Source organism: Diaphorina citri, unplaced genomic scaffold, assembly GCF_000475195.1.
Source record: "Diaphorina citri unplaced genomic scaffold, Diaci psyllid genome assembly version 1.1 scaffold33, whole genome shotgun sequence".
NCBI classification, from domain to species: domain Eukaryota; kingdom Metazoa; phylum Arthropoda; class Insecta; order Hemiptera; family Psyllidae; genus Diaphorina; species Diaphorina citri.
In genome coordinates, this window is record NW_007377470.1 from 416,661 (window position 1) to 443,235 (window position 26,575).

The window sequence follows — 26,575 nt, forward strand, 5'->3', positions numbered from 1 at the left end:
ATGTCAGAAGTGTTTTTAGTAGTGTAAGATCGATCTATCCAATCCACTTTTCAATGCAATCCAACAGCTCAGTTTTTAGCTGCCAATAAAATAAATACGACAGTATCTGTCTACATCTTCGCAAGCGAATGCCATTGGCATGGTTTTGATCTTTCTACTTGGTAGGTTAACATCTGTATTAGTGCTCAAAAGTGGTTTAAAAACATTGATAACTGCTGACACATTGACAGCTTCTACAAGCTCGATTTTATATCAGAATGATAGAAACTAGACAGAAGAAACTTTCTACGGTGTCAAATAATTCTATTTTTCTACGAAACCACAATACCGGTCAAAGTCAAATTAATTATTCTGTATTGCCTGCGATCATCTTGACTCTTGAGGCTATTATTCATGACAATAGAATATTTACACAAGGTATTGCGAGAAAACTTTCAACACATCTTTTATATCAGACATACCAAGTTGGGCAAAGCAATTTCACTGTCCTCTGAATAGAAGAAAGTCTAGCCTACTTTATTTTGTGACGAGCATATTTTACTTTCCGATTCAAAGGTATTTGACCTTTGCTGAGTGCAACTCGAGTTTGTATAACTAGGTTGTCAAAGATTTTTGAAACAATACTGAGAAAAGATTTAAATTACTCTGAAATCATGTAAACAATATTTCAAGATGAGCCTTTACAACTTTACATGCATACAGTTGGGAAACATTTCGATAGCAGAAATTTTGTCATAGAAGTTCACAATCCTGTTGACCACTTGGTCTGCGAAAGTCAAGCTTAAAGTAAAATTATTTGACAAACCTGGATTTTTTTTTAGATGAAACGGATAATAGCTTCCAACAGAATAGTTCTTTGGGTTTAACCCAAAAACACATTCAGTATAAAGCCACAATTTGAAATCAATGCAAGTATGCAGAGTTGCAGACATTTCACACCTCTTTCTTTCACGGAATTACTTGCATAACTCTGCAATTCTTAGGCATCTACGATTAGCTATTACTTATCTTACCTATTTAGAGATACAAGATCTTGATTCAGAGAAAAGAAATGTAAAATGAAATGACAGTGATTAATCTGTTGTAAGAGAATATTATTCAATAATAACTAACCAAGAATATAATCATACACCGCTTATACAAATAGCTAAAAACATAGCTACATTGCCCAGCTCTAATTATAACGTAAGAACTGGCCAAAGATTGCAAAGCCTCTAACTCTTGAGATAGCTCGTAAAAGGTAACCACTAGGCAAGATTAACACCAGAGGCGTTTTTCACCACCTAACCCTTAGAGCTCCATTATTTTGTGGCCAATTTCTCAAACAAATGAGGATAAAATTCCGTTCTTCGGCTAGGATCTAACCCGCGCCCTCCTGTTTACCAGGCGATCGTCTTGACCGCTACGCCACCAAGGCAGGAAACCACTTTCAGTATTTACCTCACAACAGGAAATGAAAGGCACACACAATATGCACTCACACAAGCTCCCATCACGCTACCACAATTAGGAAGTTGAAACAGATTATGCTATCTCTTGACTTCTGCGAAGATCTGCCCGCAAATCTGCATTACTATTACAACATTATCGATTTAACTTAGAAAAAAAGCAGGAAAAAAACATCAAACAAACGAGCATTATTTGCAAATACGTGGGATTATTAGAATGTTAACATCACTTTTACATTCGCCATGGAATTTCGCAAGAATAGCATTGCATCTTGCATTTATACTCTCGTCTTATGTCAGACTATTAAAATGTAAATCTGTGTGCTTATGCTACTACTAGCTGAATTCCGTCGCTTCGCTCCGGAATCCCGCTAGTTCATCCCGAGGCATGGCCAAACTTGTGGAAAAGGCATGGCCGTAGTGTTGAGTGTTGTTGTGAGCGCCACAATTTATTTGTACTTTAGTCTCTATAAAAGTAGATAACAGGACATTCATCCTAGACTATATGGAGTTTTGATAAAATTTCATCGAACTCCTTTCTACCCATTCCTTTTCCTGATAAGTAATAGGTAAGCTACCTATTCGTATTATTTCATAGAGTTCATAGACTTATCGTTCAGTTATCAGTAAATTTCCTCAAAATACCATACGCATACGCGTTATCTATTATTAATTAATCGAGTTTGATTTCATTGACAGCCTTCGCGTGTCTTAACCATCAGGTAATGTCTTATTCATCAATATTTATCTACTTTCTCTTCCTCCTCCTTCCCCTCTTGCTGTGTCAAAAAGCTAGAATTTACTTTAATGGTAGAATTTCAAGGAATTATTCTATTTGGGTAACAACTACTTTTACTGATATTATAGGTTGAAATGGATCTTAGCTTTTCTTTCCTTACCTAATTTTGTAACTATGTAAACACTAGCTGAATTCCGTCGCTTCGCTCCGGAATCCCGCTAGTTCATCCCGAGGCATGGCCAAACTTGTGGAAAAGGCATGGCCGTTAATGCAAATCTGAGTGTTTGTGCTTCTTATTGAAGTTTGCAAGAATGTCTTAATTTAACTGTTGGAAAATGTATTTATAGGTTCCTTACAGTCCGTAAGTTGTAAGTTTACTTTATCTTGTCCTGTTAGTTGTAAGTTTACTCACTGAAATTTTGCTTGGTATCGGGGTGCACTCACATTTGTAAGGACTATTGAGTAGCAACATCCAGTGGTGACAATGTCATAGAAAAATAACTGATATTGGAAAATGGCTCTGCTGTCATGACTAATAAAAGATCAAAAATATTTTCAGATGAAATTTCATAGGCCTGAAGACAAATCAACAAGGTCAACGAGCAAACCTATAAAAAGCTAATCGAAAAACGAGAAACACTACTGTCAACACGCGTAGTCGAACCCCGGCTCTTCCGCATGACAATCTCCGAACCAACCGTAAACCAATCCAGGTTAAGAAAGTATGATCCAATATCTACATCGTTATCCCAATTCCCATCCTACAGTCCTCAGACCGGAACATAATTAGCCACAAGGGACACTTTGTTGATCAGAAATAAACCGAATTGGTTTTGAAGGCACCGAATTTCTCATGGTTAATTGTCTCGGTAACCAAGGCAACCGAGTGGCTATTACGTCCGATCAGCGATTAAAAAAATATATTGTTAATTTTATAGGCAGTAAAGGTTTTTATGGCTTAATTTATCCGAACGCATAAAAATATCGAAACAATTTCAACGCACTTATGAGTATGTAGGTAAGTTCTACATGCGAGTATGTTTCCGTACGCACAAAAAATGATCTAGAAAAGTATGCATATAACATATAAACAAAATTGTTATTACTTTCTATAACTACTTTTTTATTAGAAGTAGGTATAGGTAGGTACTAAGTTATTTCTGCCTTCATAGAGAATAATGAAGAAAAAATCCTCCTTTTTTATAATCGTATTCTTTTTCTTTTTTTTTTTTTTTTCATCTTCTTCTTCCTCTCCTTGTCTTGCTCTTGTCCTTCTTCTTCTCCACCCTCTCCGTCTCCTTCTTCTCTCAGTAGTCTGCCGGTCGGCCAGAAATCTTTCAGATCGATCTCAAAGAGAACACACCAATCCGCCAACCCTGACGCTAATTATAAACTCGTCAGGAAAAAAGTTCTAATAACAGATTAACTACTACACACCGGACTCTTCGACCATCTGATTGAATACGGAATATCGGCGCTGCGAAAACAACACGGCTTATTTCCAATTTTTTCTCGAATTTATATTTTTTACACGCTTTTAATTATAAACAAAAGGATTTTTTTTCTGCTCACGAAGGACCGAAAAGTCCCTTTACTCCAGCAGTAGGGTAGTACTACTCGTATTATTGTGGTCAAATTCTCAAACTATATTGAGGACGAAGTTCTATACCTTGGCTGGGATTGAACCTACGCTCTCCTGTTTACCAGGCAAGCGTGTTGACCACTACAACAGCGAGGCAGGAAAAGTACGTTTTTAGGTACATTCATGTCTGTTATTTCCACAATCCCACGTCAAACGAAACAGTTTTCCCGGAATCCCGGAACTCACAATACAGAAACATTACACAATTTCACGTCCACATGTACGTCTTTTTTACGATCAGATTGAAAGATAAATCGCATACTTTCCCCCAAAAATCAAAAATAACCAAAAAACAGCTTTTAAACTGTGTTGTTCTCAAAGCGACGATAGGTATCATGAAGGTCGTGCATTGAACCATAAAAATCAAGTTGAAGGGTACCTATGAACGATTCAAGCTTCAACCCAGGATTGGAGCGACTAAAGTTCGAACAAGTTGGACTGGACTAGACTTAATGCATGCTGGTTGGGAACTCGTCAAGATCCAACATCTTTTAGGCCTGGAGCCACTCTCAAGACAGGAAGGCTTCTTGTTGTTTTTGTATAATAGAGATTTGACTTTTTATTTGACTTCAATTTTTATTTGATTTTCTTTCAATTTTTATTTGACTTTCTTTCTTTTGACTGTTGAATTAATTTTGTACAAGACGAGAAGTTTCCTTTACGTTAACATCCCCTCTTTCTGTTCTAGATGTTCATGCTGCCAGGGATAATTCATGTCCCCGAATTTGTCCCCAGGGGAGTTCAGAAGTTCCAGTTTGTGGCACAGATGGCGTTATCTACGCTAACGATTGTGAACTGAAGAAGAAAACTTGTGGCAAAGGTAGGACATTATTTTAGATATAGGACATAATTGTCCATGGAGACCTCAGGTCCTGTTTAAGGGTTACTGGGAAGATTAAATGGCATTTTTCATTTGCCAACAATCACACTTAACTGACAATCTTGTGGTTTTCTGACCTTGAAGTTGGCATGACCCGAAATGTCTAGTACAAACCAAGGTACTAAAGTCCAGAAAATCACAAGTTACTGGGAAGATCTTTTTAAAACTGTAATAATTAAAGACTTTGTCTGTCTCGTTTTTCCAGTTGGAAAAAAACACTCATAATACCAATACCTAGGAGTCTGTTGGGTCCTTTTTTTTACTCGACATATAGGTACACAGGTACATACCTAGGCAAAACTATTAACACAATATTGAAAAGTACAAGTTTGTCTGGACTTACAGTAATAAGAATTGAACATGTTACGCCATTTTTCAAAGCTCCCTATAATCCCGTCGCGTCATAAAAACCAAAGTTTCTTCTTCAGAAGCATTGTACGTGAAATGACCAAAGCTCTTAGTGCCAAGTTCCTGAGTGCTGAATTTCACGCCAGATTTGCTGAAAGCGTTTTCAGTCAACACACAGTTCTTATTGTTCCAGCATGGTGATTACTGATCATAGCGCATAGCTATTATATTTTATTCTTCAGTAGTTTAAGTATCTACTGAGATTGAGATACACATTTCTTTGATCTTGAAGGGGGAAAAACTAAGGAACTCTAACACTTTTCTTTATTTCTCAAAGCGACAGTAAATTTCGCGTTTGGTTATTTACCATTTAGCGGTCTAAGACAAAGAGTTAAGAGGTTCAAAGTGATTGATTTTCTTGAGTGGTTAAATAGTACGATTGATTTTCTGTCGAGGTATTTTCAAATGATTTGGAGTAGCTTCTGAGATCAGGTGCCTTATCTCAAATCTACTAAGTATAATGATCTAATACGGACCCCACTAATAGCCCTTGCAAAACTTCTATTTCAAAGCAGGTTACCGGCAATGAACTTTTAAATAAATTTTACAGCTGTAAGAGTAACTAGAACAATTACCACCCATATAAACATTGGGTACAAGTACCCACAATACGAGTAATTATTGACTTGAGTATTTAAAATGGAGCATAATAAAATTCGTATTTAAAAGTGAAAGGTTTTTTTTAAGAAATAATAAAATATATTATTTTTCTGCAGTGGGTACTTAGAGAAAGCCACAGACGCAAGCTATACTTAGTGAAAGTTTCATATGCACATGTGCTTTTATTTGTAAGCTTTAAAAGTTTGAAGTCGTGAAATGATCGAGTGCTCAATTTAAGTAAGTCAAACGTATAGATTTTTACCATCTCAAGGGTCTTCGTGTTGATAAATAGTGTCTTCTAGTTGAAGACCAAAGCTGTAAGACATATAACTACGTGGCATATCTAGAAACATACCTGCTGTGTCTGCTGACTAATCTCCTATTTTTGCAACTCCATCTTCCTGCTATTTTTGGTTATAAAAGGAAATTCCAAGTCTACAAAGTGTGTTTTGTAGATAGGTACTTGTGATTTCCCCGGTTATGGTGACATTCTTGTCTAATAATCTAACATCCTTTCATTTAGGTATTGTTTTTGATAAGATAGACTCAAACGAACGTTGAGAAAAGAAAACAAGTCAACAAAGCTCTATAGCTCGTACATAGCGAAATACCTACCAACTAAACTACTATCTTGTGTAAAATATGGGTTGAAATCAGCATGCGAATTTTATAGATGCAATTTTAATATGTATTGGACACTTTTAATTAAATAATTTCTATTGCACTGTTAAAAATGAAACTAAAAGTGAAGAGGATCCAAGTTCTGCTGGCTAATACCTCCATATAACAAATACTTATCTAGGAACCTACTCTAAGCATCCAGGCTAAAATTGAAAGTATTTCAAGACAGAAGAAATAAATGTGCTCAAATTAAGTTGGCATGAAGATCTGAAGTTCAACAGATCTGAAGTTGAAGTTATTGTTGAGCTGAAAAAAGGTCAAGCTAAAGATAGGAAAGTTTATCTAAAAGATAATTGATATTTGAAAGTTTGACCCTAGATTTACGTGACTACTTAAGAGGTAGTGACATATTGACAGAACTTTTACTGCTTGTTTGGTAACATGAGACTGTAATGAAAGTTTTCATCTTGCTCAAAATACTCGAACCTATACATGCGATCAAACAGTTTAATGAGCCATTTCAAATGAGAGTTGAAAATATTAAAACCGACGAGAGAATCATTGCAGTCAGGAACGTTGAAGAGAAATTCATTCTAAGAAAACATTACATTTCTAGCCCCTTAGTGGAGATGCCACTTACCAAGTGCTCACTACACACAAAATATGTAACATTCAGTTCTCCTGTTATATTGCTTTGATATTATCATCAAATTTTGGTAGGTGAGAATACATTGTAGTCACTATTCACTCGACTTGGATAGGTATATTAGGTATAGTAACTACAATACCGCATAACTACTCGTACTATATAAGTATACCTAATACTGGAACTCGAATGATACCCTTGCTTGCCTAGTACAATACTTTGGAGATCTCAAAAAAGGACTTGCTATAGCTCCTCAAGGAACCTCACTCAAATGAACACAAAACACGATATTATTAGATCACAAAGCCCTATTCTTTCAGTAGAGCTAAGAACAGGCCTAAAGTCTACCGTGGTTACAGAAATTAGAAACGAACAACCTACAAACCTTGTAACCCTTGATCTTAAAAATAAGAAGGTACTCCGAAATACTGAAAGAATTCCTTGGAACGATCTTCACTGTCACATGAAGAGTTCACGCGAACATTTTTTGTACTTTATGGATTCTGGGGAATGGTGAGATTATTCTTGATATAGGTATCTACCTATTTGGTCTGTATTCCATGAATGTTTGTTCTGAATTGGTTTTTGTTGAATTAGCAGGACCAGGTGGTTTTTGCAAATGCATAAATTTATTACCTATTATTCCACTTTGTTGACTTAGGTCTTTGACGACATAAACAAGACTTGTGGAGCATTATCCTAATTTGTCAGACAACTCACTGATGTCTCGCCATGCTTATTTATGTCTAGCAGTTTCCTATAGTCATCCACAGTGTCTTGAAGTATTGTGTGCTCTAGCGTTGAGCTCTGTATTAACATCTCCATCCTCATGTAACAGTTTCTTAAATTATATTATTTATCATATTGATGATATATATGTGAGCTGTGAGTACTGGATGCATTCTTCAAATACAATATTGTTATATTGTATTAAACTTATTACGTATGGATGTATACAGCGTGTTACTGCTGAACCAAACCGTCCTTATCTTCTAAAAGTTGAATAGGATAAAGATAGTATCCAGTATCGGTACCTATAATATCTTCCGTAATCTTTAATTCGCAGATCAATGAAATTAAGATCAATATTTTCGAGCCTCTGGAGAACTTCTGATCAACCTACTAATTCAGAGACATTTACTTAGGTATCAATAAAATAAGAATAAAATGCCTAGGTAAGCAATTTCAACCTTTGTTAAGCAATTTATATTTCCTTAAGCAATTTGATGTTTGTGCTTACACATCGGGCATATCCAACTTATCGTACCTACCTATCATTTGGATTCAATATTTTTCCTGACTTCCCTTAAGAAAGCTAGAAGAACCCGGCAAGAACTTCAATACTATGTCTGTTTCACCTCATGACTTATTCGTTCACTATAGCATTATTATTTTCAGTCAGTATGCCTCTGACTCTGATATCTTCCAATATTTCGTGTACTCTCTGTAGATTCTAATCTGTCCATCAGGAACATTGTGGTTTCATAATATTATCATATTAGATATGAGAAGAAAATATACTGTTTCCTGGCTCACAACAAAGTGTGTATCTATTTCTTTTTTTCACAATTTTGGAATTAGAGGTATTTGGGTCACATCGATTGATTTACAGATTCAGACTACAAGCGTGTGTATTTCTCGATTTAATTTGCGCAAACTGAGAAAACGAAAGTATCGCAGACTAGAATGGTAGAACCTAAGAAATAATGTTGATGGCCAAAATATGATATGAGTAGGAAGCGTAGAGCACAAAATAATTCGGATCTGAAATTTTACAGAGATATTATCGGACTGAAATTTTACAGTGGGCAGGTCATGTCTTTAGGTTGCGAAGACATATCAAGCATACAAAAATCACAAATACGGTCAAATACCTCAAAATTTAAAAATAATAATAAAAAAAAAAAGACTGATGAGAAGATACTACGCCAGTAAAAACCAATTTGTCAGATGTAGAGAAATAGGTAGCTGTTGAAATTAGGGACATTTAAGATGGGAAATACTTCCTTGCTCATGGAAGATTGATAAGACAAACAAATGGAAAACTTGAACTTGAAGGATCCCCGCTGTCTCTGAATGAATCAAGTTATCAAACTGCTAATAGTAAAAGTTATTGTTTTTGAATCAACTTTTTCAATGATCATCATTGGATTGTTTTGAACAATAGATGGGAATTTTTCATAACCTCTGCTATCAATGAAAAATATCACAAAAATGTTCCGCATGTTGAGTTCCAGACTAATCTTAACAATTAGAAGACGAAGAAAACCGGACAAATCAGAATCATTATTAATCGAAAATTTAATTAAAATCATTGAAACTACTGATAAAGTTTGGAAACAAAAACACCATTACCTATTAACTTTAACTTTCCGTGGGGAAAATTAAGTCCTTGTCCATTTTATAGCATTTAACAATTTTGTTTTTATTGAGCTCTATTTTCTATACTTTATTAATTTCATGAAATTAGAAGCTGGATGAATGAAGTCGATACTTTCTACTATTGAGAAGTTGAAGCTTGAAAACAAAAGTTGAAAACAATTAGATCATATTTATTAGGTAGTTGTTAGTTGTTAAACTGTATATCTGTAGTGTGGATTCGTGGCAGCATATAGGTAGGTATTCTACTCGTTTTAGACTGGGAATAGAAAATGTGTTGGCATCAATTTAAAAATTGCAGGTGCTTATCTTTTACGATTAATTCTCATACTTAGTGTGCAGAATGTTCTACTGAACCTGAAAAGTAGTTCTGCTAATTCTAATAGTTCAGGTATCAGGTTCACTGATGTTAGTTTCTGCCATGTCTCAAAAGCTCTTCCTCAACCTATCTCTTACATATTTTTGCAATTTGATTCTGAAACTTCGCTTTACCCTGATTCCTTTTTCTAAAGTTAGATACCTGTATCCGCGGCAGTAAAATTATCCTTGGGTTAGTCAAGATGTGTGTCAGTCTGAAAAGTTGCAAAAATTCTCCGGAATTGCCAACATATCCATTAAGTATCACCAAATGAGACCGCCTCATTGAGTTACTATTTCTTGCTGATTAAGACTGGTAGCAGAAATACCCTGTATCCGCGGCAGAAAAATTATCCTTGGGTTAGTTAAGATGTGTGTCAGTCTGAAAAGTTGCAAAAATTCTCCGGTATTGCCAACATATCCATTAAGTATCACCAAATGAGACCGCCTCATTGAGTTACTATTTCTTGCTGATTAAGACTGGTAGCAGAAATACTGGAATCTAAGTACCGGTGCGGTTGGTTATTCAGATGCTGAGGTATTTGGTTTTGGTAGTTGGTGCCAAATGTAGGCGATTAGTTATTGCTAATCTCAATGATTCAAGTAATCAGGTTAGTCTGTGATACATGGGAGACATGTGATACGACTGCTGTATTTCCTCTTTTTCCTATATGAAGTACTTTGATCCATGCATGGGAACTCTTAATTAGGTCAACTTCTAAATTCACAGATACAGTTGATGTCAAAAATTAGAGTACCAACTCTTTAATTTAATGAGCGCAACTCAATGGCTTAATAATAATAATAATTTATTGAGTTCTAAGTCTGAGCTTTGAACGCAGAATATGTTAAAATCTCGAAGAATAATCCTTGCAAAATCATCTACTATGGCTCCCTGCCAACTTGTTCAAGATTAGATGGTAATCCTACTGCTGCTGACAAATAGCAGACAAGCGGTGGTCATAGAAGATTTCATCACTTTTTGTAACATTGCATTCGTCACAAATCACATGGAAGCACACAAGTTTAGCATAAACTCTACGTGCTCCTACAGATGTGCTTGCCTAGGTATTGTAGTAATATTCCTCGCTATTGTATTAGATGGTTTATATGCATGCTACGTCTTGTGTACTTGTCTTTCTCAGTAACCTGGTTAGAAGATGAAATCAAGCGTGTCAAAATTGTGTTCCTTTTCCCAATGCAAAACTTAGCCGTAACCCATTTCTCATCCATTTGATATACTTGTACTTTTTGCAATGCATTTTGAACTCCTTCCGAACGTGCCTTTGTTTTCTGTTCCCATTCCCTGAAGCTATGGTACCACGGTGTTTGTAATGTTAGTTTATCGTCTTTTGTCTTCTCCGTTTGCGGAGTGTATCAGTGGTTTCAATTGTGGTCCTGGATTATTCTAATCTCTGGAAAGCTAGATAGTAAAATTTCAAACCTATTCTTCATGTCTTCTTAAGCTATAGTTTGTTTTTAATGTCACGTAATATTGGTTATCTTAAATGTGTTGGTAGTTTCCAACAGATTGTTGCACCTATGAGTAAAATCTACAGCTAGAAACAACAAAGTAAAAAAATACCCTCCCTGAAATCAATGCTCTCCAGTTTATATTCTACGGATCACGATAATTTCTCTCAAAATTCACCAATCTCATTTCGCAATCGACAAAACTATAAGAAAGTTGTATGGTGCTTGGTGTGTCATACTGTTTTTGTTTCATCTTGACAATGCATTATTTATATACTTATACTAGCTGAATTCCGTCGCTTCGCTCCGGAATCCCGCTAGTTCATCCCGAGGCATGGCCAAACTTGTGGAAAAGGCATGGCCGAACTTGTAGTTATCAAACTAAAAACATAAACGAAACTCAAATATTAGGCGAGCGAGGAAAAGTTTTCTATCCCGCAGTCTCTGCACTCTGTGTATTTCTTATGGAGATTTCAGCGATCAAAAATTGATCATATCTCAGGATCGGTGTAGATTTTCGCAAAATCCTTTCTTATTGCACACCTAGACCATAAAAAGAATATTCCTACCAAATTTCAGCTTTCTAGGTGGTGTGGTTCTCGAGATAGAGCGATCAGTGTGTGAAATGTGAAATGTGAACTGTGAATGAGTGAATGGATCTTGTTCTTATAATATAAGACTAGCTGAATTCCGTCGCTTCGCTCCGGAAGCCCGCTAGTTCATCCCGAGGCATGGCCAAACTTCTGGAAAAGGCATGGCCGAACTTGTATTTATCAAACTAAAAACATAAACGAAACTCAAAAAGTTGGTCGAGAGCCCTCCAGTTGTTTATCCATTGCGACCCGTCAAAGTGCCTAGACTTGAGAGCTCTCCTGTACTTTCCCTTTCAGAAGAGAAGAATCATTAATCATTTCCTACGTCTAATTGAAAGCAGGACTACCTGGAGGTCTGATGTGTAATCGCGTTCGTTCTGGACCTTACCAAATTTGAGACGTATTCAATTTAGAAGTTGGTTTTGTAATCATGGAGTAGACCTGGCTTTAAAGTGATCTCGGGAGGAATTTGGTGTGCTGTTTATATTCCTTGGAACAAATAGCTTTCAGCTTTCAATCCATCTTGTTCTCTCTTATATCAACCAGACATATCCATTGCTACTAGTACCTTCTAGTGTCTTCTAGTTTACTTGGTCTTGCCATTGGTAAATTTTCCTGCCTCCTAAAAACATTAAAATTTGGCGATTGGCTTAACTAGAATGACCAACATTTTCATTAATGTCCTCTTTAGAATCTTTAGATGTGTTACCCTTAAAGAGCTCCGTGTCCTATATGTCCTACTTTAAAAGTTGGAGGTCTTTAAGGTACTCTAAAATATTTTACAAATTAATCTTCCTAAACATTGCGGAATATAAACTCCATATAAACATTGCAAAAATTTTCAACATGATAACAAGAAAGAAAAGAATTTGGGTGAAATATTACTGATGAATCTTAGTACTGGCGCTGCGCTGGCGTGTGAAATAATTTGGTTTATTAAGGCACTCGTACCTACTGAAATAATAAAAATGATTTAAAATCAGCAAACCATTAAATCTAATGATGCACACAAAATTTAAAAATAACCGATAAATACTATCACAGCTTCGTTGCTGACAAAACTAGTTTTGGTATTCTGAGAATAGGAATACTCGTACTCAGGATACCTACCTGTAGTATTTCTGAAGATTCTTCAAAATACCATGCGTTATTAGGTTATTACCAAACTTTGAAGTCATCCTATTTGTTTGTTTTTATGATTCGGAATTCCATACCAAAACTATAGGTGAAGATATACTTCGGTTTTATGGAGGTTTATCGCCATATCCAGCGAAAGTATGGTTGATCTAATTTTAACTTTTGCTGTTACTGAGAGAAAATCTATGGGAATTATTAACTAATATTATTTAGCCTGTAAGTAATCTATATATGGGTATTGGGTATTCTAATGGGTATTAATTATAACTTTATGTGTAAAAGAATGAGTTGGTGAGTTGTTAAAATCTTGGGAAATATTTTTTTTTCCATCCATGCATGAATTTCTAGTATGAGATCTAAAACTTCTGTGGGTATAACAAGAATCATATCTCCCAATAGGTTTATTTTTAATCGTCTGGTTTCTGTGCCTCAGACAATAGGGCCCTTTGGACATCTTTTCAGTGTCCCCAAAATTAATCGGAAATTTTAGAGCTGAATTCATTGGAAGTACTTAATTAGCCGTGTCTTTTCCTCAATATTCACTTCTTTCAGTTTACTGATAACAGTATACCTAAATCTTATATTTGGCCCCTTATCACTCTCGCGATTTCCATTCTCTCACCATTCAAATTTCAAACAGAAGAAGAAAGTTAAACATTATCTTCTGTTGCTTGTGAATTATTGCACCTCTTATTCTCACCAGGTTCATTTTGGACACCGCGTAATAAATTTGATTACTTGATTGTTTTAATTACCGGCTTGCATGGGTTTATTTATGATGGCAAAGATTCAAGATGGGTCTAAATCACTGAAATGGCACCGCCAGTGAACTCTACCAAATGACATCCATTCACCTTGGTCCATTTGCTCTTTGCACTGTCCTCTTTAACGGGACAAATTCCCTACGAATACCAGGGCGTCCGTATAATATGTCATAAATATGCACTCAACAAATTGTCAGGAATGTAACCTCGTACTACAAGTATGTTGGGACACAAAACTGCAAGTCTTTAGCCGTAATTAAGTAAATTGCGAAGAAAATAACCGGTAAGTAAACTTGAAACAAGGTTCTGTAAAAACTTCCTCATGTTAAAAAGTAAAAAGTGGAAAAAATAAAGTCATTACTATAGAAGACTTGGAACAATTATTTTGTCTTCGTAGGTAGGTACCTAATTAACACTACAATTTCAAAATTCGAACGATGAATTTGCCGGAGATTTTTTCCTCCATTTTTACACGAAATCCTGTGAGAAATGTTGGGACACAAAACTGCAAGTCTTTAGCCGTAATTAAGTAAATTGCGAAGAAAATAACCGGTAAGTAAACTTGAAACAAGGTTCTGTAAAAACTTCCTCATGTTAAAAAGTAAAAAGTGGAAAAAATAAAGTCATTACTATAGAAGACTTGGAACAAAGGAACAATTATTTTGTCTTCGTACCTAATTAACACTACAATTTCAAAATTCGAACGATGAATTTGCCGGAGATTTTTTCCTCCATTTTTACACGAAATCCTGTGAGAAAGTGAATATTGAGTTTGGCCGAGTGAAATTTGTACAAGTTCCAAGATGTCTAGTCTATCCAGGTGTATTATTAATTTTTATAATGGGTGTTTCAACTGGATGTTCAATAGAATTAAAACACGCACTGCTATAGCTAAGATTTAAAGACGATTGTAAAAAAGAGTACTCGTAGAGTCACAAAAGGAATAAAGGTTTTATTTAATTTATTAATTTTATTTTATAATTTTAGTAACTTTAGGACAAAGTTCAAACTCATGTTTTCTGTTAAAGAAAGAAAAAAGCTCATGAAACTGATCAAATCTATAGCAATTCCTGTTACAGCTAATTTTCCAATTTAAGAATCAAATGTCAGCTATCACATGACAATGATTTCAAATAAATAGATTTTAATTGAAAGAATTTAAGAAATATTGTTGAGTTTTAACTATTTTGACGAAGTTCGATTCAGTCAATCTTCGCCATAAACTGATCAAATTTATAGCAATTCCTGTTACAGCTATAATTTTCAAGTTTAAGAATCAAATGTCAGCTATCACATGACAATGATTTCAACTAAATAGATTTTAATTGAAAGAATTTAAGAAATATTGTTGAGTTTTAACTATTTTGACGAAGTTCGATTCAGTCAATCTTCGCCATAAAACACCCTGAATCAGTTATGACTCACTTCTCTCACACTAAAAACGTACCTAAGCCTGCAGGCAGATTTTATAATAGGTGATCATTATGCCTTTATTTTATCAGAACTATTAACCATAATGAGGCAGTAGACATGTGCGTAGCTAAGCCTGCAGGCAGATTTTATAATAGGTGATCATTATGCCTTTATTTTATCAGAACTATTAACCATAATGAGGCAGTAGACATGTGAGCCATTTAAACACAAGTGTGAGGAATAAAACCGATTTTACTTTTTAAAAGTTTCTGTCACGCATTTTGCCAAGATATTCTTGAACCAGCTGAAGTTCCCAAAAAACTTTCTTCATCCCACGCCTCTTTAGCGATGACGTTGATGCGTATGTTGATGATTCTATTGAGCAATTTGATATTTCGATGATTTCTTCAATATTCCGATGGATTTGTTCAGTAGTTCTGTATCTGTTTGCCTAAAACAAAATTAATACTAGAGTCGAATAAGTATTGCCAATTTGATAGGGTTCTGCACATTTGATCCATTAATTTGTTAATCTAGTCTACAATACCTATCTATAATATCTATATAAATCGAAGGCAAATTTCCTTCTAATATTGTTGGGCCTAAAATAGCTCGAAAATTTTGAGTTTCAATTTGAGAATCGTGGGAACATAATGGTTTTCTTTCTATCCCGGTTCGATTAAAAGAAAATACAAAATCACTACATATCTTGAAAATAAAAATGAAATACCTATGAAAAATGAATTAAATCAAGAATACATTACATAATAAGAAGTTATGGTCCCTAAAAGTACAGAATTCAATATTCAGTAGTTCTGTATCTGTTTGCCTAAAACAAAATTAATACTAGAGTCGAATAAGTATTGCCAAATTGATAGGGTTCTGCACATTTCATCCATAAATTTGTTAATCTAGTCTACAATACCTATCTATATAAATCGAAGGCAAATTTCCTTCTAATATTGTTGGGCCTAAAATAGCTCGAAAATTTTAAGTTTCAATTTGGGAATCGTCGGAACATAATGGTTTTCTTTTCTATCCCGGTTCGATTAGTAATTCTAAGTTTGATTAGTATCCTGCCAATATTCTCAACGTCTCCCTTTTTCTCTCCGTTTTGTGCGATCCTAAAACTAATTCGCCAAATCTTCCACGATCAGGCTATGATTTCTCAATCAGCTGTTCCTACTGGTGGATGGTGTTTCTGCTTTCTCCTATGAAATAATATGGAGTGCGGTTCACCTAATAGTCTCACAGCTTTACATACGTAGAACGTGTTTCAGTATTCATGAAAACATAAACATATATTTAAAAAAAGCTCGCTGTTAATGGCAATTAGCATATAATAGAATACAATCTTACGCAGTAAAAAAAAAACTGCTTCTCCTTACTTATAAAGTTATAAGCTTTAATAAGCTAATCCGATCGCTTAAGCTAATTCCGTGTTGGTTATATTTAACGGATTTTATTCTCAAACCTATGAATGAAGCAATTGGAATGAAAGTTCGTATTAACAAGATTGCCGATCGTATATTTTCCATTTATTGCCTCTTTCTTACTCTAGGAAGTTGATGCATTGATCTTGAAAGATAAAATTTGAACCAAAAGTAGTGGACTGTTCCAAAGCTAAATGGTCTTTTTTTAGACTGAATCTGTTATAGTTATCTTGTTATCTACATATGGTTTGTAAGTACAGAAGTATAATTATCAATTATTTATTTTTCAAGTTAGATTATATTCGACATCCTAGCTAAATTATCAGTTAATATGGTTTGTAAGTACAGAAGTATAATTATCAATTATTTATTTTTCAAGTTAGATTATATTCGACATCCTAGCTAAATTATCAGTTATTCCTGTGACCTGTAGTATTTTACAAGTGTTACTGTCAATGTAAAATTAGACTTTGGGCAAATAGACCTCTTTGGTGGCTTTAGTGGCAACCTCTTTGGTGGCTATTACCAATAATATCTTTTTTATATTTATAATTTTCTCCATCCTTTTCAATGTTAAACCTATGTATGTACTTATGTTTGATGTAAATAAATGAGGCAGGTAACTGTTGGCTTTACGATATATCGTAGGTACGTCATGTATCATATCGTAAGGCCAACAAATACCCAACCATCGATGTTGTCAGGGTAGCACGCTTGTCAAATTACATCAATAATGGACAAACTGTTTAGGAGTTATTGCAAAACGAAGAATTTCAGAAAAAGGGCCCGTCCCGCGCGGTGCAGGGTCGTTCGATCGGGCCCATGGCGTTCTGTATGTCCCAGGAAAGAAATAAGAACGGTGCCATAGCGTGTCCTGTATCCTGCGAGGGAGAGAAGGAGAGAATCATTTGTGGCTCTGATGGCAATGTGTACAGCAGTGAGTGCGAAATGAGGATGCTCAACTGTGGGTAAGTATAAGTAGTGCTTTATTTAGACTGTCAGCTTAGAACAAGTTGTTCCATTATACCAACAGTGGGTAAGTGCTAAAATAGACCAGTTGCGCTTACTTAGGCTAGGTTTCAAAGTCAAAGAGCAGGAAAAATGAGGAACTAGTCAAAGAGCAGGAAAAATAAGGAATCGATTTATCTCCGAAGCCGGAGATAAATCGATTTGAAAATACCGGGGAATCTTGGGGCACGGTTAGTCCAGTGGTAACGCGCTTGCTTGCCATGCAGAAGGTCCCGGGTTCGAATCCCACCATCGACAAAAATTTGTACCGATCGGGCCAAAAAATAGGAAGTCACAAAATAGTACAAGTCACATTGGGTCTACGAAAGGAAAGAGGAGGAATTGATAAACAATACCAGCATGCAATGAGAGAAATGAAGCTGCGACCTAGATCTTGAAAAACCACCAGACAAAACCAAAATCATTATCATAACTTAACCCTTTCACTCTCGTCTCTCGTTCCGAGATTTTTTGTGTAATCAATTTAGACATTTTAGTTTAGATTTTAAGACCTGCCTCGGTGGCTTAGTGGTCAAGACGCTCACCTGGTAAACAGGAGGGCGTGGGTTCCTCTTTTATTTGAGAATTTGACCACATAATAATGGAGCTCTAAGGGTTAGCTGGTAGAGAACGCCTAAGGTGTTAACCTCGCCTAGTGGTTGCCTTCCACTCAAGAGTCTCATTATTATAAGAAGTCCATGTTGACCACAGAGGGAAACTCTAAACTACCTATTCATGAAAGGGTCAAGCATCATTCAAAACAGGGTCTCAGCATTCTAGAGAGGACCATTTCTCCTGCAGGGTCTTCAGGTCTGTGGTAACTGGCGTGACCACTAGCGCTGCGTGTGGTGGTCAAACTAATAATTATTGTGTGTTATCCTAGAACTCATGGTATCCTAATCTAGTTATCTTGTTTACTCTTTTATTAGCATGATGCTATTAGGTCCGTGTGTATTTAATGTAAAGCTACAGCTCGAGGAGGTAATAGGGACCCAGATCTTACAACTGGGTACCTAATTGATAAGGAAAAAATAACGATTTCAAGTTCAAAGGAAATGAAAAAAACGGCACCTTTGTAATACATAATTGGATATAACTTTTCGTGTCCTCTTTGTGATTGATGAGCTTCTCAAGTGCCGAAAAAAGGCTACCCTAACGTCCCTACCAACATCGATGGTTGGGAAATTGTTGTTGGCCTTACAATATGACATGTGACGTACGTTATCCATTGGTGAAATCTCTCATTAGTGAAATACACCATCCATCTCCCGGATCATGTTTCAACGTTGTCCAACATTTCTTTGTTTCCAGGTGTGGCTGTTGCTGAAGACCAGAAGCTTTGCCTGCGATCATACGGTGGCAGCTGTGAACATAAATGTGGTAATGAGAAGGACGCTGTCTGTGGGACTGACGGCAGAACCTATCTGAATAGATGTATGCTGCAATTGGAAATTTGTAGGTGAGTAAACCAAATTCGGTGGTGCAGTGGTTAGCACGGTGGACTTTCAATCTGGAGGTTGGTGGTTCGAGTCCAAGTCAAGTCATAGAATTTAGCGTAGTATATTAAAATTATTTATTATACGATAAACAGGATTTACCCTGTGCTAACTATTACAATTTTATATTCCTAACTATGACCTAAAAACTAATGCAAAAAAAGCGGGGAACGACAAGCATTCATGCTTAACACAATTAAAATTCCTTCGTAGGTGAGTAATTTGTAAGAGACTATAAAATTACAGCCTTTTACAATGACAATCATTTAAAGTTGTGCCACTGTTGTGTGGGTAGCTCTGTATGTATTTCCTTTTAAACCTGCTGAAAATGGGGCTTAGAAAGCTCCACATTTGCCTTATTTTTTCTGCAGCTTTCATGTTCGCGATTAAAACTTACCAAAAGTCATTAATTCCTCAGTTTTACACGTTTTATCTCTTTGAGTTGCCTGGCCCTCACTTGTGAATAAAAGATATCAATACGAAATCGCCCCAGCAATGAATTTTATTTCACTGAATGAAATCTGAAATGTGTAGACACACTTGAATACAGGTGTATATAAAACAGCTTGCAATAAAAATGGTAAAATCTTATGCCGTTAAAAGTTATGTTTCTACTTAAATCTAGTATTGAACCTACGTACAGATTATTGATGTCAATGGGCACATTAAACTTTCTACCTGTACTTGATATTAGAACATTATTTATACTGCAGGCAAAATTATTGAAATTTGCTAGACTTGGCCTTGGATTAGAACTCTGAATTGTGAACGCGCATTGCTCAAGAAATAAAAATTCAAAGAAAGTGCAATAAAGCTAAGCCATGTTGTAGGCAGCGTAAGAGGAAAAAATTTCAGGAATACCCTATACTATAAAGGCACTATTATAATTCTAACGTCTCCACGGGCTCAAGTAGATTATTCCGATTTTTTCAATATCAAGATGCAAATGGTTCTGTAAACATCTTCAATTATAAGAGCATGATTTCTGCTCCTAGATTATTAATCTCGGCAATATACGGTTCATGTAGGATTGTATGAGCAGTCAGGGCCATAGCCTAGCTGGGCCCGCGGTGCAATCTCCAACAAAGTTACCCCATACACAAAAAGCCCAATCTGAGGCTTAGGTGTAGGGGCCAGACAGCCCTAAAGGATGGGTTAGGCTTCTATGAATCTCCAACAAAGGGCTCTTGCTCACAACAGCTGTTTTTTGATATTATTTAAGAAAGAATAAAAGTCTGGCTGGGAGACGTTAAACAGGGGTAGTCGCTAGTCGGACGGGGGTTTTTTAAAGAGGAAGTAAACCAGCCTGAAATTCCTCTTAGGAAATAGCAAAGGTTGAGTGCGAAGGGCGTCCACTTGTAAAATTTGTAGCCAAAACAAAATGTCATCTCAGAAACAACCACCAGGGCTGATTGAGAGGCTGACGAAAAACGCCGACCCCTTCTGTACACGGGAAAAGGCGAGGAAAAAGAAGAAGAACAAAACGAAGAAGAAAAAGATAAAGAAGAGAAGAAGAAAAAGAAGAGGAAGAAGAAGAAGAAGAAGAAGAAGAAGATTATTTGAAAAAAATCCTTTGAAAAATAAAAAATTGCTGTCTTCGGGCCTCCTTTAGGAGAAAATGGGACCATAAATACAGCCTTGTAAGTAGCTTCTAATCACATGCTGGTCCCTTGTAATTCCTCCCAATGAAATTGCTCATGTAAGACCATAAATCCAGAGATAAAATCCACTATTGGGTAAGATAAACGGAGTTATTTTCATTTCATCGGTAACTGTACTTGGGAAGCCATCTTGAGCAATCTTCACTTTGGTCGCAAATAGAAAAGGAATGTAACCTAAGAAAATGCTCATCCTAGAAGTACCTTATCTAAACCCCAATAACATTTTTGGTTAGGTAACTGTTGGCTTTACAATATATCGTAGGTACGTCATGTATCATATCGTAAGGCCAACAAATACCCAACCATCGATGTTGTCAGGGTAGCACGCTTGTCAAATTAGCATAAATTACAGTAATTTACACAATACGTGAATTTCATTATAAATAACAAGAACTGCATGCCCCTGTGAACTTCTAAGTATGCAATGTGCCTTACATTAAATTTCCGTTTTATGGCGGGGACTACAATCTAAATAGAATTCAAACTTTACTAAGGTAACAATAAGATTAATAATTAAGCGATCTGATTGGTTAAAAGCTAAAATTCAACTACCTACCTACCTAATCAAATTGTTGAACCCAATAGTTCAGCAAATTTACACTCAGATTTTGGTCCAGTCCATTTTATTATTTAATTTATTGTTCTGTCTGTAATTTTGCATGCGTTATTTATCACGACTGTATCATGGGCACAGATAGCTCCTTTTCGTATTTCCATTATAACACTATCTAAATTACAATAATATCCTTTTGTATCTCATCAGGTCCGAGTGTGATCTGAAAAAGTCGACCTGTGGCGAAAAAGTGGTCCCAGTCCCACTTCATCATTGTCCCACTACAGCACTGTGTAACCATCAATGTGATGATAGGAGGGAATTCGTCTGTGGGAGTGACAACAAGTTCTACAAGAGTCCCTGTGAGATGAAACGGGAAAACTGTGGGTAAGTGGTGGGAATGAATGTGGTTTCGCTTTCAAATTAATTGAACGAATTAATGCCAGCCTTGTGTGACACCATTCCTGTCTGCTCAACCCGCTAAAAACCTCCCCGCTGTTCTTTGTTATTCCTGGAAAAACAGTGGTAGTTCGTCAGGTAATGCCAGCCTAGTTGGCTTGGAGGATTGCAAGTGCTAGGTCGCGGGTTCGATTCCCTCACTTTTTTTTTACTTCTTTCCCTAACAAAAAAGAATGTAAATTCTTCGTTATTATATCGTTCAAACAAGTTCTAATACCTGATCGGGTTGATTTACATTTTACCTAAAATAGACTTCAAACAATACACACTCCTGAAGGAACATTGCTTCTGCCAATATTGTCTCCATAAAGTTTTTTTAACTTTCTTCTGTTTCTCTTGTCAAATACTTTCTCAGAGTTGTTTTTAAGTAGGATAAGGCCAAGTTCTCACTAATCTGGCTTTGACTAGGCATGGCCCCTTTGACTCCTAATCTACGCGAACCTAGTTTGAAAAACAGGTGATAAAGCTTTGCGAGGGAATGTTTCAATAAAATGTAAATTGAGTACTTACTTCGATTACCACCTTCTTAATTTATTCTTCGTGTTATACCCGATATATCAGAAGCATTCTGCTCTCAGCAAAGGTAACCACAAAAGATTAAAAGGTAGTGACTACAATATGAAGGCCTGAACTGCTGACAGCGGTAGCAAGCACAATATTTTATATGAATTACCCCTGAAATCTTGAAAGTATGCAATGTGCTATACTCCAGTCAAGTGAAGACCATGTCTAGAAATATGTATGCTATACATTGGATGAAAATATGTGCATCCGTCTAGAAATTTAGCCTAGCTAAAAGCTATCACTAAAAATTGGTAAAATACGGCTGTTTTATCTGATATGACATTTGAGAGATACCTACCCTTCTTTTTCCCGACCTGGATTGAATATGGTCTCTCACAAAATAATAAAGCTAGGTATACCTAATTAATTACTAATATAGGTAATCGAATTGAATTTTGTTTCAGGGTCGGCATTGAGCTGTCTCATTTGGGTCCGTGCAACAACATTTCAGCTCACCGGGAGAATTGTCCCGTCAACTGTGATCAAGCTCCCCTGGACGGTCCGATTTGCGGTTCAGATGGAAATGTGTACAAAACCAACTGCCAAATGAAACTGCTCACTTGTGGGTAAGTACCTAGAAGGGGTATCTCACACATCGCACACAAAAAGCCCACTCCGAGGCTTAGGTGTAGGGGCAAATAGCCCTAAAATTCGGGCTAAGCTTATACGAATCCAATGCTAGAGGTGAATAGATAGACATGGCTGATTAGCTTCAAGATAACGATGGTGATCCGAAAATTTCTAATTAGGGCACCATTGCCGCCCGGGGGAGATTTTATCCTAAATAGATTAGGTTCGTTCTCGGAACGGCTGGCTTTCTCCTTTCCTGCCTTCCTTCTCTGTTGGCTTTCGGAACGATAAGACCTTAATAATAGCAGTTACAGATCCTTCTGTCAATCCTCCTGGACTCCATACAATGGAATTTTCTAAGAAAAGACCCCCCATTTGTGATGTAACTAACTTTCCCCATGTTCTCCCTTATTCCAGACAAGGTGTAGTGCGTGTTAGCAAGAGACATTGTCAGACTACAAGACATTGCCGAGAATCTTGCTGGAGAGTGTCGAAACCTACCTGTGGGTCAGATGGAAACATTTATAGCAATGCCTGTAGGATGAAGTCCAAGAACTGTGGGTAAGTAATCCTTAACCGGAGGTAGGTTTAATGTTAAAACTCTTTTGATTAAATAACTAATGCCCGGATCGGTGGTGTAGTGATGTACTTTTATCCTCAACACAATGTAGTTTACTAAGGTGACGTAAGGTGACGGAACGTACCCGTGTCGGATAAGTGTGTGTATATCTTAAAGGAGTACCTACTAGGTTTTATTTTATTTACCTTTTACCAAGATTTTTTTTTTTTTTTTTAAGGAACCTATTGTCTATGCCCGCTAAAAACCTTCCCGCTGTTCTTTGTTGTTCCTGGAAAAACAGTGGTAGTTCGTCAGGTAATGCCAGCCTAGTTGGCTTGGAGGATTGCAAGTGCTAGGTCGCGGGTTCGATTCCCACCCGGGGCGGAATTTATCCTAAACAGATATGGTTCGTTCTCAGAATGGCTACGGTAGGCTTTCTCCTGTCCTGTCTTTCTTCTCCCTTCGATTTTGGGGACGATAAGACCTCAATGGTTGCAGTCACCTCTTTCTTACACACATGTTCAATTATTTCAATTCCCTAATTATTAATTTCTTGAATTTTCTCTCCCCAGGAAACACGTCTACGTGGTCCCCATCAAGCGCTGTTTGCAAGGGTTCCACTTTAAGGGCTGCGCCCGGATTTGTCCCACCATTTACGATCCGATCTGTGGCACGGACAACAAGACCTACTCCAACGACTGTTTCCTTCAGATGGAGAACTGTCGGTCTCGATCTCTAGTCCAGAAGTTATACCACGGGCAATGTGGTCAGCCAACGGAGGAGCCGAAAAACTACTTGTACTGAAAGTCACTCCCGCCAGTTGTAGATAGTTTCTTCAAGCCATTCTTTGCCTAGGCAGTAGGAGGAAACGAAAAATTGTGTTAAGCATATGCTTGTCACAAATATCCTTGCCCAATTATCAAATCATCATGATTTGATATGGTTCCCCAATCATTGATTACACCTAGATTTCTAGATTAATCTTATGACTTGGCTAGAACTCGAACAACCAACCTCCAGACCCAAAGTCACTGCACCACTGAGATCGGTACTTGGGCAATAAGTATAGTATCCCAAAAGGCGCTCGTCTGGTAATCAGGAGGGCGCGGGTTCAATCCTTCTTGTCAAGAACGTTGGACTTGAGTTTGGAGTAGTAAAGATTTGGGTGAAATGATGGGTGTTGTGTTGCTATGCTAACTTTCCACTGCCGAGAGAGATAGAGCTGTTGTGAGAGATAATAGACCAAGATAGGACCAAGATATTCTGCCAAGATAGGACTAAAAAGTCTTTTTAACCCCTCAGTCCCTCTTCACCTTATTTCCGATGATAACATGCAGAAAGGAACCATCCATCAGGGGAATTGTTTTATGGTGTTTGTAGGTCTCTACAAAGGTGTTTGTAGAGACTTTCATTTTCTCCTAACGAAAAATATATATGTAGGTACCTACTTGTAAACTTGTTGGTAGATATTCTACCTTTGTCCTGAATCAATTAGAACTCGTCTATGGATTTACCTGATAATTTTTCCGCTATCACATTCACTTTTAATCAATTTACTGAATATTTTAAATAGGATCTCCTATCTTATTGCTTATCAACCTTTGTTTTCGGCACTTGACCAATCAGATATGGGATAGCTTTTTTTTACAGTTCTTCTATCTTCTCTCAAAATAAATTATTTATTTGTACATAATAATTATAATTTTAGGGTTTTGTATTTAAAATATTTATCATAAATTATTATTAAGACTTTAGTATGTAGCATCTATGTATTGTGTGTATAGAAGTAAATTCTAAAGACAACTTTTTAGCAATAGTATGATTTATTGTAAAAAATTTCCAAGTATTCTTCAAAAGAAGTACTTTTTGATGCTTTTACTTCCCAAGGTCAAATATTCAAGTACAAGTGCAATTATAGGTACAAAGTCTTTAAGTAATCCAGCATCTGGAATAAATTGGCCACATCAGTTGTAGAAGCCTCCAACTTATGACCTCTAAAAGTTGTAATACGAGCAGCTTTGAAGCATTTTAAGCCTTATATAATACGTAGGTAGGTAGAATATAGTGATACAAATTTGACAGTTAGGTCACTTTTTATGTAAAGTAACCAAGATGAAACGCGTCCAATCATGCTTCCCCGACGTTCTCGGAGCGTTCTCGGGAAAACTTGGTTAGATTTTTCTTCCGTTTCGGTAAGCTAAACGAAAAATCCCATTAAACATGAACTCCTATCTTCATGTGAGTCTTATTCGATTTTCGTGTATCATCCCAAGGACTCGAAAGGTATTATTAAGTACGACCAGTGTACTTCTGTGGCTGTTTCAAATTCAAAAATAGGTTTTTCTCTTGAAAATTTCCCCTGTACACGTCTCTGGTAAAGAGAAAAATGTTCCGTATCATCATATTAGATACAGAAACGTTATTTTCCCAATGCGAAGTTTCTTTAACGAGTTTCTTGCATGTCGGAGTTAATCTGCAGCATAATATCTATTATTTATAATCCTGTTGAATATAACTTTCGCCGAAACAAAACTTGAAAGCAAAACTTCCTCTGTGGAACTTCTCTTGTGTAACTTTGTGATCAAAACAATTCAAATTGTTAAAGATGGGCCACGCAAAACCTTTACAATACTGGCTATAGTTAGACCATGAAATGTAAAGCGTTACCTAGAACAGTATCGTAATTCGTGAAGGAATAGGTAGAATTTATAGGTGTATAAAATCACTGACTTCTAAGCTGGCATCCACAAGGAATAAAGCTACGGGGTTTTACAGCTTTATTGTAAAGCTATTCAAATCCATTTGCCTGACTAAGTATGATAGGTAGGGCTGTTTGGATCCAATGCTGTACTTTAATCAAGATTATCATCGTATCTTGCACTCTCTGGCAGATTGTTTATGTATTTTATATAATAAATTCTTCTTTATTATGTTCATTATTTATTTTTAAGAAATAGTCATTAAGTTACCTTTATTATAATTCTTTAAATAAATCAAAAGTTTTATAATTTTGTAAATGACTTTTCTTTTTCAAAATCTCTTGTTCTCTCTTCTAGGACCTATATTTAAAGTTCTTTTCTCCATTTCCAATTAGGAGAAAATTAAGAACAAAATACATGGCTGAAAATTTACAATCTAAAATGAATAGAATAAAAATAATTTTTAGTTAATT

General features: G+C 36.2%; 1 protein-coding gene across 1 annotated transcript; it reads left to right on the forward strand.

Moving 5' to 3' along the window:
• On the forward strand, window positions 1-26,354 carry LOC103511532 (serine protease inhibitor dipetalogastin-like). The gene is made up of 6 exons (XM_008476259.3): window positions 1-23; window positions 4,474-4,649; window positions 18,853-19,000; window positions 22,679-22,840; window positions 23,262-23,405; window positions 23,976-26,354. Exons 1-6 carry the CDS (start codon window positions 1-3, stop codon window positions 24,205-24,207), a joined length of 885 nt encoding a protein of 294 aa, XP_008474481.1. The 3' UTR covers window positions 24,208-26,354.
• Window positions 26,355-26,575: the final 221 nt, after the last annotated feature.

What these genes read in the sequence shown, in the direction of transcription:
- LOC103511532 (XM_008476259.3), top strand. Translation starts at nt 1, where the DNA reads ATGTCAGAAGTGTTTTTAGTAGT. An exon ending in TCAGAAGTGTTTTTAGTAGT is followed by an intron (nt 24 to 4,473) that starts GTAAGATCGATC and finishes ATTTTGTACAAG; the next exon opens with ACGAGAAGTTTCCTTTACGT. An exon ending in CTGCAATTGGAAATTTGTAG is followed by an intron (nt 19,001 to 22,678) that starts GTGAGTAAACCA and finishes ATTTTGTTTCAG; the next exon opens with GGTCGGCATTGAGCTGTCTC.